Source organism: Bos javanicus, chromosome X (genome assembly GCF_032452875.1).
Source record: "Bos javanicus breed banteng chromosome X, ARS-OSU_banteng_1.0, whole genome shotgun sequence".
In the NCBI taxonomy this organism is placed as follows: domain Eukaryota; kingdom Metazoa; phylum Chordata; class Mammalia; order Artiodactyla; family Bovidae; genus Bos; species Bos javanicus.
Window position 1 is genome coordinate 81,321,203 of NC_083897.1, and position 22,300 is coordinate 81,343,502.

A 22,300-nucleotide genomic window follows, 5' to 3' on the forward strand; every position below is an offset into this window, starting at 1 on the left:
TTGACAATAAGGAGTTTGTGATGTTCATAGCAGCATTATTTACAATAGCCATGATATAGAAGCAAAGTAAGTGTACATTAACAAATGAATGGATAAAGAAGATGTGTTAAAGAATAAAATTTTGCCATTTACAACAACATGGATGGACCTGGTAGGTATTATGCCTAGTGAAATAAGACAGAGAAAATAATTTGTTGCCACTTATATGTGAAGTCTAAAATATAAAATTATGTATAAAATAAATAAGCTACGTGGATTTCCATGGTGGTCCAGTGGTTAAGAATCCACCTGCCAGTGTAGGGGACACGAGTCAGATCCCTGGTCTAGGAAGATACCATACGCAGCGGGGCAACTAAGCCTGTGTGCCACTACTGAAGCCTGCATGCCCTAGAGCCTGTGCTCCACAACAAGTTACTGCAATAAGAAGCCTACACACCAGAACTAGAGAGTAGCCTCAGCTCGCTGCAACCAGAGAAAGCCCATGCGCAGCAATGAAGACCCAGTGCAGCCAAAGAAAAATAAATAAGCTACAAGGATATACTATACAACACAGGGAATATAGCCAATATTTTATAATAATTTAATTTTTTCAAGTTCTGCTTATTTATTTATTTATTTGGCTCTGCTAGGTCTTAGTTGTAGCACACAGAATCTCCAGTCTTCATTGTGGCAAGCAGGATCTTTAGTTGCAGTATGCAAACCCTCAGTTGTGGCATGTGCGATCTAGTTCCTCGACCAGGGATCAAACCCAGAAGCATGAGTTCTTAGCCACTGGACCAGCAGGGAAGTCCCTATAATTTTAAATGCTATATAATCTATAAAAATTTTGAATCATTATGTTATATACCTGAAACTAGTGTAATATTATAAATCAACTATACCTCAATTTATAAATTGTTAATAGTTAGCAAGGGTGATGAGAATCAGACTCATATATACTGTTTGGAAGACAATCTGGCAAAATCTATTAAAATTAATAATGCACAGAATATTTCACCTAGCACCTACACATCTAGGATTTTATCCTATTGATATACATATTGGCAAAGGTGCATGAATAAACATATGTACTGCAGGAGTGTTTGTACCAAGGTGAAAACCATTTATATATCTATTAACAGAGGATTTGTTATCTACATTATGATATATCCACAAAATGAAAGTTAATTTTTTTAATTGGAGGAAAGTTGCTTTATAATGTTGTCTTGCTTTCTGCCATACAACAATATGAGTCAGCCATAATTATAGATATAATCCCCTCCCTCTTGAGCCTCCTTCCCCTCCCCCCATCGCATCTTTCTAGGTCATCACTGCTGCTGCTGCTGCTGCTGCTAAGTCACTTCAGTCGTGTCTGACTCTGTGCGACCCCATAGACAGCAGCCCACCAGGCTCCCCGTCCCTGGGATTCTCCAGGCAAGAACACTGGAATGTGTTGCCATTTCCTTCTCCAATGCATGAAAGTGAAAAGTGAAAGTGAAGTTGCTCAGTCGTGTCTGACTCTTAGCGACCCCATGGACTGCAGCCTACCAGGCTCCTCTGTCCATGGGATTTTCTAGGCAAGAGTACTGGAGTGGGGTGCCATTCACTGCTCTGTAGGTCATCACAGAGGAAGTTAATTTTAAGAAAGAATTCTACACAGCAATAAAAAAGGACAAATTATTATTATTGTTATTGGCAGCGCTGCATGGCTTACAGGGATCTTAGTTCCCTGACCAGGAATCGAACCCAGGCCTCTGGTAGTAAAAGCCTGGAATCTTAACCACTGAACAATTAGGGAATTCCCAAGAACAAATTATCGATACATTGAAAATAGATGAAGCTCTAAGACAATGCTGAAAGAAGTCAGATTCAAAAGAGTTCATACTCTGTATGATTCCATGTATATGAAATTCAAATATAGGCAAATCTAGTCTATGACTATAGAAGTCAGAAAGCGGTTAATCTTGGAACTGGATAATGACTGAAAGAGGTCACGAGGAGCTAGCCTCTGTAGTGCTGGAAATGTTCTGTTTTGAGCTGGGGGTTGTTTCATAGATGTATTCATACACAAAAATGTATACTTCAGATTTGAACATTTTACTGTATGTAAGTTATACCTCAGTGGAAAAAATGAGGTGAATTATATACTGATAGGAATGAATTTTAAGATATATTTTAACTGTGTGTGGAGATACATGTATATCTCTGTCCATATATATATATATATATATATATATGGAACATTGGCAGTAAAGCAGAGGAAACAATGAATAACTACAACTCTAATGGGTAATTGCTGCAGCAGACTCTTGCTCTGAAGTCATCTGATCCCTAGTGGCCAACAATGTAAGTTTTAAAAGCCCTATGTTTACAGGTGTTGTCTAATTGGAGTTCAGGCCAAGAATAGAGAAAACAGTAGGACAGCAATATTTGAAGGGAAATAGCTGAGAATTGATTTTTTTTTTAATGCCAACATTAAAACTCAGGAATCCCAAACAGGAAAAAGAAAACAAAGAAAGGAATCTCCACTCGGACATTTTTAATGAAACTTCAGAACATCAAAAAAGATTGTAAAAGAAACAAGAGAATTTGTGTCTACTTATAGTACACAATACTACCTATGACATATTCTTGTCCCTCAATAGAGAAAAAAATAGAACGGAAATATAAATCTAATCAAGTCTCTAGCTCTCATCAGTATTTAGGAAATACAAGGAACAAGAAAATATCACCACAGGGATACAATTACTAAAATGTATCTTATGGAAAGTGCTATGAGACAAATCACTCAGTTTCTTGAACTAATAAATCTCATGGGAGTTAAAAAAAAATGGTGGGAGAAGGAACGGGCACCTATAGATTAAGAGACTTAAGAAACAGGGACTTCCCTGGTAGTCCAGTGGTTAAGAATCTGCCTTCCACTACAGAGGACATGGGTTTGATCCCTGGTCAGGGAACTAAGATTCCCACATGGTGTGGGGCAAGTAAGCCCCCATGCCACAACTACTGAGCCAGTGTGCCACAACTAGAGAGCCCATACCCCACAACTTGCGAGAAGCCTGCAAGTCACAATAAAGAGCCCGAGCAGTGCAACAAAAGATCCCTCATGCCACAACTAAGATTCAATGTAGCCCTAAATAAATAACTAAGTATTTTCTTTAAAAAAAGAAACATATCAACCAATTGCAGCATATAACCTGTGCTTGGATCATGATTCAAACAAACTAAAAATAAACACACAAACATTTATAAGACAATCAGGAAAATTTGAACAATGACTGTACACTTGATGAATATAAGAATTTTTTAGAGGTGATCGTTTTGTTGTCATGTTTAAGAAAAGTTCTTATGTCTTACAGATACATACCAAAATATTTATGGATGAGATGAAATAATATGATATCTGATATTTGCTTCAGAATAATCTTACATGGGCAGAGAAGCAGGAGCTAGCAAAATATAGATGAAACAAAATTGGCCATGAGAGCCAAAGCAATCTTGAGGAAGAAAAATGGAGCTGGAGGAATCAGGCACCACCCCAACTTCAGACTATACTACAAAGTTAAAGTAATCAAGATAGTATGATACTGGCACAGAACACAGAAATATAGATCAATGGAAGGATAAAAAGCCCAGAGACAAACCCACACACCTATGGTCACCTAATGTATGACAAAGGAGGCAAGAATATACAATGGAGAAAATACAGTCTCTTCAATAAGTGGTGCTGGGAAAACTGGACAGCTATATGTTTGTTTGTTTATTTGGCTGTGTCGGGTCTTAGTCGTGGCATGCCCTATATTCAGTTTCCATTGCAGCACATAGGATCTTTTAGTTGCGGCATGCAGAATCTTTAGGACTTTCCTGTAGTTCAAATGGTAAAGAATATGCCTGCAATGCAGGAGACCAGGGTTCCATCCCTGGGCCAGGAAGATCCTCTGGGAAAGGGAACAGCAATCCACTTCAGTATTCTTGACTGGAGAATCCCATGGACAGAGAAGCCTGCTGGGCTACAGTCCATGGGATTGCAAAGAGTCAGACACGATTGAGTGACTAAACCACTTGCAGGATCTATAGCTATGGCATGTGCGGGATCTCTTTTTTACCTGCAGCATGAAAACTCTTAGTTGCAGCATGTGAACTCTTACTTGGGGAATGTGGGATCTAATTCCCTGATCAGGGATTGAACCTGGGACCCCTGCACTGGGAGCTTTGAGTCTTAGCTACAGGACCACCAGGAAAATCCGCTGGACAGCTACATGTAAAAGAATGAAATCAGAATACTCTCTAACATTATATATAAAAATAAGCTCAAAATGGATTAAAGGCCTAAATATAAGGCTGGGCAATATAAAACTCTTACAGGAAAATACAGACAGCACACCCTTTGACATAAATTGAAGCAAGATTCTCTCTGACGCACCTCTTAGATTAATGGGAATAGAAACAAAAATAAACAAATGGGACCTAATTAAACTTAAAAGGTTTTGTACAGCAGAGGAAACTATAAACAAGATGAAAAGACAACCCTCACAATGGTAAAAAAATATTTGCAAACAAAGCAACTGACAAAGGATTAATCTCCAAATATAAAACAGCTCACGCAGCTCAATACTGAAAAAACAAATGAGACTGTCATATAGAATGAAGTAAGTCAGAAAGAGAAAAACAAATATTGCATAATATCACTTATATGCAGAATCTGGAAAAATGGTACAGGTGAATTTATTTGCAAAGCAGAAATAGAGACACAGGGACTTCCCTGGTGGTCCAATGGCTAAGACTTCGAGCTCCCAATGCAGGGGGCCTGGCTTCAATCCCTAGTCAGGAAACTAGATCTCATAGGCTGCAACTAAGAGTTTGCATGCCACAACTAAAGACCCTGCATGCTGCAATGAAGACTGAAGATCCCCCATGGTGCAACTAAGACCCAGTGCAGCCAAAGAAAGAGAATATAGAAAACAACGGCAGGGCTTCCCTCGTGGCTCAGTGATAAAGAATCCGCCTGCTAAGGCAGGAGACCTGGGTTTAATCCCTGGTCTGGGAAGATCCCACATGCTGCAGATTAACTAAGCCCGTGCGCCACAACTACTGAGCCTGTGCTACAATTTCTGAAACCCATGTGCCCTACAGCCTGTGCTCTGCAACAAGAGAAGCCACCACAATGAGAAGCCTGTGCACAACTAGAGTAGTCCCTGCTCGCTACAACTAGAGAAAAGCCTGCACAGCAATGAAGACCCAGCACAGCCGTAAATAAAAATTTTTTACTTAAAAAAAAGAAGAAAACAACTGCAATCATCATAATAGTGAAATACTAGTGGCATTCACCTTAAAGTCAGAACAAAATCAAGAATATTCACCTGTTTTCTCAACTAATACTGAATGTTGCTCTGCAGGTTCTAGCCAAAGCATGAAGACAAAAGTTAAAATGCTGTAAAGGAAGAATCATAAAATGTCCTTGTTTATATATGATATATAGACAATACAAGAGAATGAACTGAGATACTATTAAAATTAAATAGAAATAGAGTTTAAGTTTTAAATCAATAACTTTTCTCTATAAAAACAATATCCAATTAGAAAATGCAATGGGGGGAAGATCTAATTCATAGCAGTGAAAAAAATGATAGGAATAAACCTAACAAGAAACATACAAAATACTGACATGAATAAAATTACAGAATACTACTGAAGGCTATAAGTATGAATATTTGACAAACAGATAGATGTACAATATTCCTGAATGAGAAGTTTCATTATTTAAAAACTTTTCAAGTAAGTATAAATTTCTACAACAATCTCATTGGGATTTGTGAGGTCAGGGATAAGAGTACTAAACAAGTTGGTTCTGAAGTTCATCTGGAAGAACATATAAAAAGAGCCAAGAAACTTTTAAAAGATAGAAGAAGTAAGGGAAGCTTTGCCTACCAAATATCAAATTATTATATAAAGTTGTGAAATAGTTCAAGAATAGACAAATATATCAACGGAACTGAATAGAGAAGCAGTTATGTGTGAGAATTTAGTTTATGACAAGTATTGCATTTCAAATCTCTTCTGAGGCACCAAAGTAAACCAAAACAACATACAAAACATGTACAAACCCGAAAGGATAAAAAGTTCTTGGGATTTTCTCGATGCAGGAATGTCATTTGAGAAACTGTAGCTGAAATATTAATAGTAGCTGGGAAGAGATTTTGATCTACTACAGAGGATACAGATAAGAAGGGGCCATTTCACCAGAAAAACTATGCAAAGATCCAAGACACCAGGTACAGCAGAGGATGCACATGACATATGGGGCTGGAAACAGAGTTTAACAGAAATTTGGTACAGGGGATACTTTCTAAGACCCCCAGGGGATGCCTGAAACCACAGATAGTACCAAAACTTATAATATAGTATCTATGATAAAGTTTATTTTACAAATTAGGTACAGTAAGAGAATATCCAAATTGCCAGCATCTACTCTTATACTTTGGGGCCATTACTAAATAAAATAAGGGTTATTTGAACACAAGCACTGTGACACTGAGACAGTTGATCTGATAACTTCTAGGAGGTTACTAAGTGATTAATAAGAGGGTAGTGTATACAGCATGGATGTGCTGGACAAAGGCATGATTTACATCCTAGAGTGGGATGTCACAAGATTTCATCTTGCTATTCAGAATTGTGTTCAATTTAAAACTAATAACCCAATTGAAAAATGGACAGAAGATTGAAACAGACATTTCTCCAAACAAAACATACAGATGGCCAATAGGCACATGAAAAGATGCTCATCATCGCTTAATTATTCAAGAAATGCAAATCAAAACTATAATGAGGTACTACCTCACACCAGTCAGAATGGCCATCACTAAAAAGTCTAAGTCCCTGGCAGAATTCCAGTGGTTAGGACTCAGCGCTTTCACTGTCAGGTCCCAGGTCTGACCCTTGGTTGGGGAATTAAGATTCCGCAAGCCACGCAGTGTGGTCAAAAAAAATGTGTACTAGTAATAAATTCTGGAGAGTGTGTGGAGAAAAGGGAACCCTCCTACATGGTTGGTGGGAATGTAAATTGTATAGCCACTAGAGAAAACAATATGGATGTTTCTCAAAAAACTAAAAATAGACCTATGTATAATATGATCCTACAATCCCACTGTTGGCATATACCCAGACAAAACTATAATTTGAAAAGATACATGCACCCTTATGTTCATAGCAGCACTATTCACAATAGTCAAGACTTGGAAACAACCTAAATGCCCATCGACAGATGAATGGATAAAGAAGATGTGGTATGTATGTTTACACAATGGAATATTAGCCATTAAAAAGAATGAAATAATGCCACTTGCAGTAACATGGATGGACCTAGGGATTATCATACTAAGCAAAGTCAGTCAGAAAGAGAAAGACAAATACTAAATGAACATAATCTATGAAACAAAAACTGACTTACAGATACTGAGAATAGACTTGTGGTTGCCAAGAGAGAGGGTAGAGGTGGGAAGGACTAGGAGTTTGAGATTAGCAGATGCAAACTATTATATATAGGATGGATAAACAATAAGGTCATACTGTATAGTACAGAGAACAATATTCAATATCTTGTGATAAACCACAGTGGAAAAGAATATGAAGAGAATATATATATATATATACATGTATAACTGAGTTACTTTGCTATACAGCAGAAATTAAATACAACATTGTAAATCAACTATACTCCAATAAAATATTTTTTAAAAACTTACAAGTTGCTTATTTCTGGAATTGTCCGTTTAATGTTTTCAGACTACATTTGACTGAGGGTAACTAAATCATGGGATGTGAAACCATGGATAAGGAGGACTACTATATTCAGTAAAAAATGCTTACCATTTCCTGAGACCAGAAGAAATGCAAAATAAAAATGAGCTACCATTATTTGCATATCTTGTTGATAAAAATTTTAATTCATAACAAAATATTGAAGAGGGTTTTGGGGAAACTGGTACCTCGTACACTGCTGGGTGGCCATGTAAACTGAAACAGCCTTTGTGGAGGGAAACTGAGCAGTATATATTAACACTTCAAATGTGTAAGGATATTTATAACTCCTTTCCAGCAATCCCACTTCTAGGAATCTATCCTCAAAAAATATTAGTATAAATATTCAAAGATACATGTATAATGATTTTAATTGCTGCATAATTTGTAATATTCAGAGAAGGCAATGGCAACCCACTCCAATACTCTTGCCTGGAAAACCCCATGGATGGAGGAGCCTGGGAGGCTGCAGTCCATGGGGTTGTGAAGAGTTGGACACAACTGAGTGACTTCACTTTGACTTTTCACTTTCATGCATTGGAGAAGGAAATGGCAACGCTCTCCAGTGTTCTTGCCTGGAGAATCCCAGGGATGGGGGAGCCTGGTGGGCTGCATCTATGGGGTTGCACAGAGTCGGACACGACTGAAGTGACTTAGCAGCAGCAGCAGCAATTTGTAATATTAAAAAACTGTCAACAACTTAAGTGTTCGCCAATAGCAGAAGAGTTAAATAAATTATGGCATATCCATACTATGCAGCACAAAAAAGAATGTCAGAGATCTATATATATTGATGTGGAAATATTTTAAAGGACAATAAAGTGATACGCTTAACAATTAAGCTACAGAAAAATATTTATAGAATAATTCCAAATTGGGCAAAAAGAAAAACCAAACCTCTCTATAAAAACATAGGTATTGCTCATACTTTTACTATGTCTCTACATGTTGTATGCCAATATGCTTATAAATGTATAGAAAATGTAAGAATACACACCAAATTTCTTATGGTGACTTCTTCTGAGAACAATTTAAGAGTTCAAATACTGTGTTTTCCATTTTATTCACATCTGTATGTTTTTGTTTTTTAAAGATGAAGGAAGCTCATACTAGTAAGTTAAATGTTTGTATCATATTGATGCAGATGATACTGAAATCTATCTTCAGCACTGATTTTTCTCATGAACTCTAATTTTGCATTTCTAATTAACTGCCTGCGAGCATTTCCACTGGAGAAGGCAATGGCAACCCACTCCAATACTCTTGCCTGGAAAATCCCATGGACAGAGGAGCCTGGTAGGCTGCAGTCCATGGGGTCGCTAAGAGTCGGACACGACTGAGCGACTTCACTTTCACTTTTCACTTTCATGCATTGGAGGAGGAAATGGCAACCCACTCCAGTGTTCTTGCCTGGAGAATCCCAGGGACGGCGGGGCCTGGTGGGCTGCTGTCTATGGGGTCGCACAGAGTCGGACACGACTGAAGCAACTTAGCAGCAGTATCAGCAGCAGCAGCATTTCCACTCACATCTTTTGCAATCATTTCAAACTCGTATCTAAAATAAAATTCACTATTGGAATATTCATATAATATTAGTTCTAGTTCCCAGTTTTCCTGTTTCTGTTAAAAGCACTAACCTACCTGTTACTTAAGTTTGAAGCCTTGTGATAATTATCTTATACCATTCCCTCTTTATCAGAAAAAAATCAAGCCCAAGGTTTTTTTTCCTTCTTTTTAAATAATATCTTACATATCTCCTTTCTACTTTCCTTATCACCCTAACTCAGGCCTTTCATTCAACAAACATATATTAAGCACATAATATATATATGCGCTAGGCAGTTTTAGATGCTGCATATAGTGCAGAAAGACTTATATGCTAGTGAATGAGAGAAATAATGTACAAGAAAAAAATAATTATGCAATATTGTTAGCATTTATAATGCTTATCTTGTACTAGGTACTATGATAAGCTATGAGGTAGATATTAAATGAGATAGACTTATCTCATTTAATACTCCTAATGACCCTATGATATAGGCACTGTTATTAATCCCATTTTATAGTTGGGGAAACTGAGGTCTATAGCTCTTAAGTACTTTAAGGTCACATAACTAGTAAGTAGTCAAGATTTGAACCCAGGCAGCCTGATGTTATATTAATAGTTTGTCCTCTTAACTGTTATGTTATATTGCTTCTCATGTAAGGAAACCTCAGCAGATGATAATGGATATGGGGAAAATCAAACAGGGTAATGTGATAGTACCTTGGCGAGTAGGTGCTAATTTAGAGAAGATGGTCAAGAAAGGCCTCACTGAGAAGTGTGATTTTTTTTTGTTTAATGGAAGAACTCAAATTTGACCTATGAAGCTTCTCACTCTGCATTTTGCTAATTACATAGGCATTATGTGGTTTCTATGTATTTACTACAAATTGGCACCTGGATCCAAAGACTAGATCAAACTCAGATTCCATTCCTTTCATATGACTATAGGATAGACATAATGTCTAATATCTTTGCTCACTATTTATCAAGGATTGCAGAACAGTGATATCCTAATTTTATTTCTTTTTATTAATTGGAATGGTTTTGGAAAAAGACATGTCCCTTCATCTACCCAGTTCATCCAGGAAAGGCAGGATAAATACTTGATTATCTCCCTTTATTGATTAATTTTTGAGATAATGAATTGTTTCCCTATCATGAGTGGTGATAGTTGAATTGTTTCCGTATCATGAGTAGTGATAGTTGAGCTGTGAATGTTAAGAAAGAATCACCTATTCAAAGACCTGGAGAAAGACTATTCCAGGTAGGGGGAACAGGTAGTACAGAGGCACTGAGGAAGGAGTGAGTTACAGTAAGTTTAAGGAACATAGAGACTAGCAGTGGCCATATTTCTTTCACTCCTTCTGATGTTGTGGACTCAGTGCTTGTGTCCTCTAAAATTCATACATTAAAATCCGACCCTTCAATGTGATGGTATTAGGAGATGGGGCTTTGGGGAGGTAACTGGGCTGTAGCCTACCAGGCTCCTCTGTCCATGGGATTTTCTAGGCAATAGTCCTGGAGTGGATTGCCATTTCCTTCTCCAGGGGATATTCCCAACCCAGGGATTGAACCCGGGTCTCCCGCATTGTAGACAGATGTTTTTACCGTCTGAGCAACCAGGGAAGTCTAACTAGGATTACAAGAGATCGTGAATGGGATTAGTGCCCTTATACAAGTCATGAGAGAGCTTGCTTTCTCTCTTTCCTCTCCACCTGGTAGAGGTCCCTCATCAGAACGTGACTATGTTGGTACCCTGATCTCAGACTTCCAGCCTCCAGAACTGTAAGAAATAAATTTATTTGTTTATAAACCACCTAGTCCATGGTACTTTGTTATAGCAGCATGAATCAACTAAGACATATCTTTTAAATACATTATTCTCTCCTCCCTTCTTACTACCACACCCACTTAAGTTTGAGGTCTCATCTTTCTCTCTTAGACTACTGCAACCATCTTCAATTGGTTTCACTGTCTCTTTCTTCCACCCTAGTCAATTAACTTCTTACTCACCAAAAGCTTTCAATTCAGTGTATAAATCTTTTTGGTGAGAATGAATCTAAAGTTTTAATAATGGATGTCATTGGCAAAATAATACTGATTTAATGGATGGAGGTATTTGCTGGAAAGTAGTGCTAGAAACGAAAGACTACAGGCTTTGTACTCAAACCTGGATTTGAGTCCCAGTTCTGACTCTTGATAGATGTGTGACCTAGAGAAAATTATGCAACCTCCCTGAAGCCCAGTTTCATCATCTATTAAAAAAATAATAATAATGCTTTTAATACACTATTGTGAGAAGTAAAGGAGAATATATATTCTCATTTGAGATATATGTATATATAATATATACAAAGAGAAATAACAGATAAAGTGTGCATGTACACATGCACATTTTTGATTACAATACTTATATCATAGTAAAGGCTCAATAAAGAGCTTTTTTAAAATTACCCTTCCCGTCATGTATCTTGCAGAAGTTCCAGTTTCAGTGATGACTGCCACATGTTTAAACTTCAGTCATTGCTAAGAGTTGTCCAAGAGTCATCAAAGAATATCTAAAACCTAAGGACCCAACTGGGATTTTAGAAGACGATTTTAGAAGATAACCACACTACTCTAGCCTAGCAGCATCCCTTTGACAAGCCTATGTGGGAATCAATGAGGCCCTTAGTTCATCAGTGATATCTCATATTGATATAACACTTTTCCAAATCACTTTTCATCTCTGATCACCTCATCTCTAACTTAAGTGGGACCCCCACCCTGGTACTTTACCTGTCACTTTATCCAGATCAGTAATTATCTCCCAATTACATCAGATTCAGTGTTTCTGACTCTAGGACCCCTGCCTCTACTGTCCTCTCTGTCTCTTTCTGCTCCCAAAGTCCCAGAACACTGCTAGAGGGAGAACCAAGCAGACCAACATAAATTCATGCTGTCCAATTTCAACTTGGTCCTCACAGCTGCTCAGCAACCCTTTTATTTGTCTCATATGTTCCCTGGCAGTCTCCCCAAAGAGGCTGTTTCAGACCTTCCTCTTTCTCCTCAAATTATAAACTCCAATCTCCCTCCTTCTACTTCCACAGATTTCATATTAGACACTTTCATCAGATCAACTGTCCATCCTGCAGCAAATCAGTAATATCTTTCTCCCTTCCAGCCTTGTCCTCTAGCCATCCAGTTTCCTTCCCGGGACAGCAATCAATGTTCTTGATCTCTTGTTTATCCTTTCAGAAATATTTTATGACTCTACAAGCTAAAGTACAGAGAAGAGGGAACTTGCACTGGTCGTTAAAGGTAAGTAGAATTTGGGTGGGTAGAGAGAAAGGAGATGCTATTCCAAGCAGAGGAAACATCCAGGGCAAAGGCACAGAGGTGGAAATGAATAAGATATATTTAGAAAACAGGGTATAGCAAGAAGAGTAATCCCCTGAGAAATAATCCCAGCTGCTGCCTCAAGAGCTACCTCTCCTTTTCTAGTTCTGACTTCAGCCTGATCATTGCTTCCCTGACTGTCCTGCTCTACATACCAGCAGAGAAGAAATCTGACACTGCATGGCCCCTCACCCATCTTATCTTGCCTGGACCTCCGTTACTATTTATTGAACCATCTGTTTCATTCCTGCTAAAGAGGTCCTAGCTTCTTCCTGAGTCAGTCTCTAGGCCAGACACCCTCCATTTCTTTGGTCACGTAGACAATTTCCTCACACCGCTGAAAATAGGACAATTAATATAGAATATGCATTGTACAGACATTATTGATCTTACCAATATATACAACAGAGAACCTATACAACAGAGATGGAATTGGCAAAACCCAGACTATGAAACTCTACTGAAAAACAATCCAACTTCCTCAACAAAAAGTTGAAAGGAAAAAAGTGACATATAATACATATTCAATCACAATGTGTGGATCTTAGATACTGATTCAAACCAAAAAAGCTGTAAAATTATTTTGACATTTATGAAACTATTAGAAATTTAAATGCTGACTTGATATTTAATGATATCAAGGAAATACTGCTTGTTTATTTTATGTGCGCTAATGATACTACAATTATGATTTTTAAAAAAGAATCCTTACCTTTTAAAGATACATAATGAACTATTTAGGTATGGGATGACATCATATCTGGAATTTGCTGCAAAATATTATGGTACAGAGGAAACAGATGGAACGAGAGTGCCCAAGAGTTGATACTAGTTGAAGCTGAGTGTTTAGTAAGGGATTCATTACAGTATTCAGTCTACTTTTGTACATGTTTTACATTCTCCATTAAAATGCTTTTTAAAATGTTATTGAATTATCAAGCATCTGATGAAAGTGTGTGTATTAATCTGAAGGAGTGGAACAGGAGGAGCTGGAATATGAGAAGAGGAAGGTCTGGAACAGCCTCTGTGGGGAGAGTGCCAGGGAATGTATGAGACAAATAAAAGGGTTGCTGAGCAGCTGCAAGGGCCAAGTTGAAACTGGACAGCATGAATTTATACTGGCCTGCTTGGTTCTCCCTCCAGCAGTGTTCTGGGACCTTGGGAGCAGAGAGAGAGGGGACAGTGGAGGCATGGGTCCCAGAATCAGTAACACTGAATCTGGTGTAACTGAGAGAGAATTACTGATCCAGATGAAGTGACAGGTAAAGTACCTAAGGGTCCCACTTAGGTTAGAGATGAGGTGATCAGAGGTGAAAAGTTGTTTGGGACACTGGTCCCCAACCTTTCTGGCATGAGGGACTGGTTTCGTGGAAGACAATTTTTCCATGGACCAGGGGGTTTGGGGATGGTTTCAGGATTATTCAAACACATTACATTTATTGTGCACTTTATTTCTATTATTATATCAGCTCTACCTCAGATCATTAGACATTAGATCCCAGAGGTTGGGGATCCCTAGTTTAGGAAAGCATTATATCAATGTGAGATATTACCAAGAGCCTTGCTGGTTCCCAGAGAGGCTTATCAAAGGGACTCTGTTAGGCTAGAGGGGTATGATATCAAGCTCCTCTTCTAAGATTTTAATTGGATTTTAGGTATTTGGATATTCTCAGATGGCTCTTGAACAATGACTGAGGTTTTAATCAGTAGCCATGTGACCTCAAGCAAGCTATGTCCTTCTCTGAGCTTTGGTTTCCTCATCTATAAAAACTGGGGATAATAATCCTCAGAGATCAGGTGTGAGGATTAAGTAAAATAATGTGGGTAGAAGTGTCCTACACAGTGGCATTCTATATATGATGTTTACTCCCTCAGGAGGTGAATACAATCATACATAATGCTGAAGCTAATGCAATTGTATGGTAAATATGTTATCACTTCACAGACTAGCAAAACCTGAGTGTCAAGAAAAATTTTATTTTCTGGGAATTCCCTGGTAGTCCATGCTTAGGTGTCCAGGTTCAATCCCTGGTTGGAGAACTAAGATCCAACAAGTCATTAGGTGCAGCTAAAAGAATCCTATTTTCTTACTGAAACATTATAAAATTGGATATTGGAAATGTGTCCCTCTTCTCCAAGGGAAAAAAAAAAAGAAACACCTCGACCTTCCCAAAAGGCCAAGGTGAAAGCTTTTGGTGAAAAGAAAGAAGAATAGTAGCGGTACTAATAATAGGTACTTACTATATGTCAGATACTGATCTAAATCTGCATTAGCTATTATTATTATAATACACAGATCTAGACCTCAAAGCAAAGATATGGCCTAGAGAGAAAAATACATGAGTCATTTGCCTGTGGGTGGTATTTGAAGTCATGGGCATAATTAAGAGTGTCTAGAAGAGAGTTATATATATCAATATATGAAGAGACCTAGAGAGCATATTAAAAAGAAGAGACATCACTTTATGGGCAAAGATTCATATAGTCAAAGTCATGGCTTTTCCAGTAGTCTTATACAGATGTGGAGTTGGAACATAAAGAAGGCTGAGCGCCAAAGAATTGATTGCTTTCAAATTGTGGTGCTGGAGAAGACTCTTGAGAGTCCCTTGGGCTGCAAGGAGATCAAATCAGTCAATTCTAAAGGAAATCAACTCTGAATATTCATTGGAAGGACTGATGCTAAAGCTCCAAAACTTTGGCCACCTGATGCAAAGAGCCAACTCATTGGAAAAGATCCTGATGCTGGAAAAGATTCAAGGCAAAAGGAGAAAGGGGAAGCAGAAGTTGAGATGGTTAGATAGCATCACCGACTCAATGGAGATGAATTTGAACAAACTCTGGGAGATAGAGAATAGAGGAGCCTGGCGTGCTACAGTCCATGGGGTCACAAAGAGTTGGACACAACTTAGCAACTGAACAACAACAATGAAGAGACTGAGCCTAGGACTGAGTCCTGAGGAACTTCATCATTGAATGGCCAGTAAGAAGAGGAGGAGCCTGTAAAAGAGACTGAAAGAAATGGCCAGAGAAGTAGGAAGACAACCAAGAGGAGTGATGGGTCATAGAAGCCATGAAATGTACTTCAAGAGAGAAACCATCATTAATGTCAAATTTTGCTTGAGAGTTCAAGTAAGATAGGGACTAAAGTATCCATTGGATTTAGTGACTTGGTGGCCCAGTCAATGGTAATCTTATCACCCCAGATTGAGGCAGTTAGAAGACATATTGAAGTGTGTTGTGAATGGACTAGGAAGAAGGAAATGGAAAAAGAGTAGTTATTTTAAGAAGTTTGGTTACAAAGGAGAGAAAGGAATTAATAGTAGCTGGAGAGGAATATGAAGTCAAGGGAAATTGTTTTTGTAAGACTGAGGAGACTTGCACATGTTTAAATGTCAACGAAAATATCCAGAGAGAGAAAGGCTGAACAAACAGGGGAGAGAGAGGATAATTAATGGTGTGAGGTTTCCAGAGAGGTGTGAGGGAATATGATACAATGCACAGTGGAAAGAAATGAGAACTATAAAAGGAGGCAGGGAGAGTATTTGTGCTATTATGAATAACTATGTAGATGTGATGGTGGGAAGTAGATGATTAAATAAGATAATACATGTAAAGCACTTAGTATAATGGTTGGCAGGTTAGTTTGTATCAGAAATGGTAGCTATGGTTATTGTTGTAGTGGTGGTTAATAATGTTATACACCTGCTTGAAACTCATATTTTGGGTTTGGGGCTATGTAAAAGGATCTAGTATACTACTTTATTAATGCTGCAAATTTTAAGCTTTATATATCAAGTTTATATACAAGGGTTACTTGAAATTTTTGATTCCTCACCTCCATCCTCTCCAGGAATTCTGAGTAGTTGCTGGTCCCCTGATTTTGATAAGATAGAAAAAAGTTGTACATTTAAGATTAGTGTACTTTATACACTCTTCTATATATATTTTACATCTCTAAATTTAAAAAAGTACATCCTTTAAAGCCCCTTTTGATGTTTCACCCACAGAAAAATGACATTAAAAGTAAACTTTTGGACTTGCCTGGTGGCTCAGTGGATAAGAATCCATATGCTGATACAGGGGACATGGGTTTGATCCCTGCTCCAGGAAGATTCCACATGCTGCAGAGCAACTAAGCCTGTGCACCACAACTTCTGAGCCCACGCGCCACAACTACTGAAGCCTACACCTGCTAGAGCCTGCGCTTCACAACAAGAGAAGCCACCACAATGAGAAGCCCAAGCACTGCAATAAAGAGTAGTTCCTGCTTGCTGCAACCTAGAGAAAGTCCATTCACCGAAACAAAGACCCAGTGCAACCAAAATAATAAAGTGTTCCTACTTTAAAAAAATAGTAAACTTTTGAGCTCATTTTGCATGCTAGGAAGGTGATGCTCAAAATCCTTCAAGCTAGGCTTTAGCAGTACATGAACCAAGAACTTCCAGATATTCAAGCTGGATTTAGAAAAGGCAGAGGAACCAGAGATCAAATTGCCAGCATTTGCTGGATCACAGAGAAAGCAAGAGAATTCCAGAAAAACATCTACTTCTGCTTCATTGACTATGCCAAAGCCTTTGACTGTGTGGATCACAACAAATCATGGAAAATCCTTAGATGGGAATACTAGACCACTTAACCTGTCTCCTGAGAAACTTATACAAGAAGCAACAGTTAGAACTGGACATGGAACAACTGACGGGTTCAAAACTGAGAAAGGAATATGACAAGGCTGTATATTGTCACTCTATTTAACTTACATGCAGAGTATTCAAAATGCCGGGCTGGATGAATCACAAGGTGGAATCAAGATTGCCGGGAGATAAGATAAGATAAGATAGCATCACAGACTCAATGGACATGAGTTTGAGCAAACTCTGGGAAATAGTGAAGAACAGGGAAGCCTGGCGTGCTACAGTCCATAGGGTCACAAAGAGTCGGACACGACAGCAACTGAACAACAACAAACTTGTGGGATTTCCCTGGTGGCGCAAGTGGATAAGAATTTGCCTGCCAATGCAGGGTTCGATCTCTGCTCCAGAAGATTCCACATGCCTTAGAGCAACTAAGCCTGTGCACCACAAACACTGAGCCTGAGTTCTATGAGCCACAGCTACTGAGACCACGTGCTGCAACTACTGAAGTCCATGTGCCTAGAGCCTGTACAACAACAAAAGAAGCCACCTCAATGAGAAGCCCGCATACCGCAATGAAGAGTAGCCTCCACTTGCCACAACTAGAGAAAGCCCATGAACAGCAACAAAGACCCAGTGCAGACAAAAATAAATAAAATTATTTTAAAAGAACTTTTTTTTTTTTAGTCTAGTAAACTTCTAGACTTCCCTGGTGGTTGAGTGGTTAAGACTCCAAGCTTCCACAGTGAGGGGCACAGGTTTGACCCCTGGTTGGATAACTAACATCCCGCATGCCACCTAGTTAGAAAGGATCTGGAGGGTTCAGTTCAAGGGGAAAACTTTATTTGCACTTGAATGAGAGCAGAGAGCTAAGCCAGAATTATTGAATATCCTGGAGGTCTAGGAATCCCCTTTATTTCTGTTTAAACTTTCCTGCAAGGTAGAGGAAAGGTAGAGGAAACTTTCCTGATGCATTCTTTAACATCCCCTAATCTTGCCTCAGTTTCCAAATTCTCAGCCACGCTATGCTGCAATCCCTCACCTTTGCTGACCATGTCCATTCTCCCATCCCCATTTACGCCTAGCTACTAATGAAACCTTATGTTCCTTGAATCTGAACTGAGATAAAAGGGTGCTATGAAAAATACTTGAGATCACCTGAGGTTTGGTAAGCTTCCTAGTTTGATGTTTCTAAGAATCTGAAATCCCAGATTCTTGGCCATGCTGTTGAGGGAGTAAATCTGATTCAAGAGAGACTCCAAAAAAGAGATATCACTCCTCTAATTAAGATCTACATTTAAGGGAATTCCCTGATGGTCCAGTGGTTAGTGCTTTCACTGCCATGGTTCTGGGTTCAATCCCTGGTCAGGGAACTAAGATCCCACAAGCTGTGAGGTGCACCCCCCGCAAAAAAAAAAAAACCAAACCAAAACTACATTTAAAAAGAAAAGGCTGAACTTCCCTGGTGGTACAGTGGATAAAAATCTACCTGCCAATGCAGGGAACACAGGTTTGATCCCTGGTCCCATGCTACAGGGCAACTAAGACTGTGCACCACAGCTGAGCCCATGTGCACCTAGGGCCTGTGCTCTGCAACAAGAGAAGCCACCACACCAAGAAGCTGGTGCACTGCAACAAAGAGTAGCCCCCGCTTGCTGCAACTAGAGAAATCCTGCATGCAGCAACAAGGACCCAGTGTAACCAAATAAATAGAACAAAATTTTTTATTTATTTATTTTGAACAAAATTTTTTAAAAAGAAAATGCTTATAATGCCTTTTTAACTCTCTTTTAAAATCATATTCAAAATCCTTGATCTAGAATTTTAGGTTCTTCCCAATCTAGCCACACTTCACTTGACTCTTTTGTTCCCTCATTTAAACCTTCTGAGGGAATTACCTGGTGGTCCAGTGGTTAGGGCACCATGGTTTCACTCAAGGGGGCACAGGTTGGATCCCTGGTCAAGGAACTAAGATCCTGCATGCCAAGTGGCCAAAAAAAAAAAAAAAAAAATCCTCTGATATGTTAGCAGTGGTTACAAACAGCAAAAGGACTAAGTTTGGAGAGAATCCAAAGAGGAGTTCTTACTTCTTACTCTACACATTTTTGCATTGTCTTACAATGACAATGTATTGCTTTACCCTCTGAACCACCAGGGAAGCCCTTTGGAATTTATAATAAAATATAAAAAGTAAAATAGAACACCTTCTTACCCAAGCCTGGCTCTCCCTACTCTTCCATAGCTATCCAAATTTCTTATTCTCCAAATCTCCACTCAAAATATATTTCTTAACCCTCACATTTATGGTTGATTGATTTTCAACTAGGGTGCCAGGACAATGCAGTGGGGACAGAATAGTCTTTCCCACAAACAATGTTGGGACAACTGGATAGCTATAGGCAAAAATATAAAGTTGGACCCCTACCTCATACCACATACGAAAAATTTTAAGAATTCACCTGGCAATGCGGGGGACGCAGGTTTGATCCCTAGTGGGGGAACTAAGATCCTACGTGGCGTGGAACAACTAAGTACATGTGCCACAACTACTGAAGTCTCTGTGCTCTGGAGCCCACGCGCCATAACCAGAGTCTGTGCACTACAATGGAAGATCCCACATAACACAATGAAGATCCCAAGTGCAGCCAAATAAATAAGTATTTTTAAAAAGATGGATCAAAGATCAAAAAGAAAGAGCTGAAACTATAAAACTCTTAGAAAACATAGGAATGAATTTTCATATATTAGGCAATGGTTTCTAGGATATGACATCAAAAACATAAGCAACCAAAGGAAAGATAGATAAATTAGAATTCCTAAGAATTTACAACTTTTGTGTATCAAAAGACACCAAGGAAGTAGAAAGACAACACAAGGAATGGAGAAAATATTTATAAATGTTTCTGACAAGAGATTTATCTCTAGAACATATTTTTTAAAAACCTCACTAAAAAGACAAACAACCCTATTAACAAACGGGCAAAGGTTTGGTTTAGACATTTCTCCAAATAAGATACAAAAATGGTCAACAAGCACATGTAAAGATGCTCAGCATCATTAGCCATCAGGAAAAAGCAAATTAAAACCACAATGAGATTCCACTTCACACCCACTAGGATGGCTGTAATTTAAATAAAAGACAAGTAACAAATGATATCTAGGATGTAGAGAACTGGAACCCTCATACACAGCTGATGGGAATGTAAAATGGTACAGCCTCTTTGGAAAACAGTCTGGCAATTCCTCAAAAGGTTAAAAGTTATCATTTTACCCAGAAATTACACTCCAATTATACTTGGTATATATCTAAGAGAAATGAAAACATAGGTCCACATAAAAACTTGAATGCTCACGGGAGCATTATTACAGGAGCATTACTCATAATAGCCAAAAAGTAGAAATAACCCAAATATACCTCAAGTGATGAAAAGATAAACAAGTGTTATATCCACACAGTGAAATATCATTTGGTCATTAAAAGGAACAAAGTACTGATGTCGGATGAGCATCATGTTGGATGAACATGGATGAACCTTGAAAACATCCTAAGTGAAAGAAGTCTGCCACAAAAACCCACATATTGTATGAAATATCCAGAATAGGTAAATCCATAGAGGCAGAAAGTAGATCAGTGGTTGTATCAGTTTGGGGGGAAATTGGGAGTGACTGCTAATGGGTATAGGGTTTCTTTTGGGAATGGCAAAAACTTTTAAAATTGATTGTAGTTGGGACTTCCCTGGTGGTCCAATGGTTAACAACACTCTGCACTCTACTGCAGGGGCATGGGTTCGATCTCTGGCTGGGGAACTAAGTAAGATCCCACATGCTGTTGTGTGGCCAAAAAATAAAAATAAAATTGATTGTGGCTGCACAACTCTAAGTATACTAAAAAAAAAAAAACACCCTGAATTTTACACTTACACTTGGGTAAATTGTATAGGATGTGTACTATATTTAATTAAAGCTGTAAAAAATGTACTTGTTCCATGGTGTTTTCCCTTTCTACTACAGTCCACATTAATCACTCCATTCTCTCAACTCCTATAGCTTTTAAAATTGTACTGCACAATTTAGCACTCAGTTAAACTACTTGATAATGTTTTTTATTATCTCATGTATATTAGCCTTGACTTGTCAACCACACTACAATTTTCCTAAGAGGAATGAATAAGTCTACTGCTTCTCAGATACCTCTAAACCACCTAACATGTAACTGGGCACGTAGTAAGTACTCAGTAAATACTTGGTGGTTGTGAAGAATTGATTGCATGTGCTTGTATTCACACATGTGTGCTACACACACACACAGAAGCTGGAGGGAACGAATGCAATCTTAGATAGTGAGGTGAGAGAACGACACTATGTGAAACTGCAGAATACAAGATTTATTTAAGGGAAAAAACAGCATGGTTTGGACACTTTTGTTCTCCCCTCCTGCCTCCTGTTGCTCAGTGACACTCCATGGCCAACCATATCCTGGTCTCTGAAATTCTAAGGGAGTCACTGAGATCCTATCTAGACTTGACTGTCTGGTATCACTATTCCCCCATTGCTTCCTCCTCTTCCTCCTCCTCTGTCCAGCTCAAGTCATCATCTGAATCCTCAGACTCTTCCTCATCCATCTCTAACCCAACCTTAGCCTTAGCCTTCTCAGCCAGTGCATCGGGGTGCTCCAGCTGGGCCCAGGATCCTGGGTCAGCCTTGACCAGGGAAATTTCAACCCGAGATGGCATCAAGGAGACAGAGCTCTGCTCCACGTCTATGACCTGAGGAGGAGGGAAAGATAGACGAACACAGAAGAGAAAATGAGGAAACCAAAGGGATTGGGGTCAGGGCAGGGTGGTGATGAATGACAGGGAGAAAAATAAAAAATGCAAGATGGGGAAAAATATAGGGAAGGAATAAGTAAGGGAGAGAGAGAAAGAGGAAAGAAAGGGGAGTTGGGGGGAAGGGGAGAAAATAGGGA

The 22,300-nt window shown here is 38.7% G+C and overlaps 1 protein-coding gene across 7 annotated transcripts in view; it reads right to left on the minus strand.

Moving 5' to 3' along the window:
* The window catches only part of ITGB1BP2 (integrin subunit beta 1 binding protein 2), a 37,812-nt gene that overhangs the window by 12,052 nt on the left and 3,460 nt on the right, over positions 1-22,300 (minus strand). For 4 of the 7 annotated variants that reach the window (XR_009735020.1, XR_009735018.1, XM_061409753.1 and 1 more), the window contains one exon: positions 16,539-16,577. The exons of 1 other annotated variant lie outside the window; for it this stretch is intronic. Coding sequence is in view for 4 of the 6 variants with exons in the window: in XM_061409753.1 (XP_061265737.1) it covers positions 16,539-16,577 (39 nt within the window). In the remaining 2 variants the exon portion in view is untranslated. Of the gene's footprint in view, positions 1-16,538; positions 16,578-21,698; positions 22,101-22,300 lie in introns of those variants that run through there. 2 more of the 7 variants (XM_061409752.1, XM_061409755.1) reach the window with 1 other exon arrangement.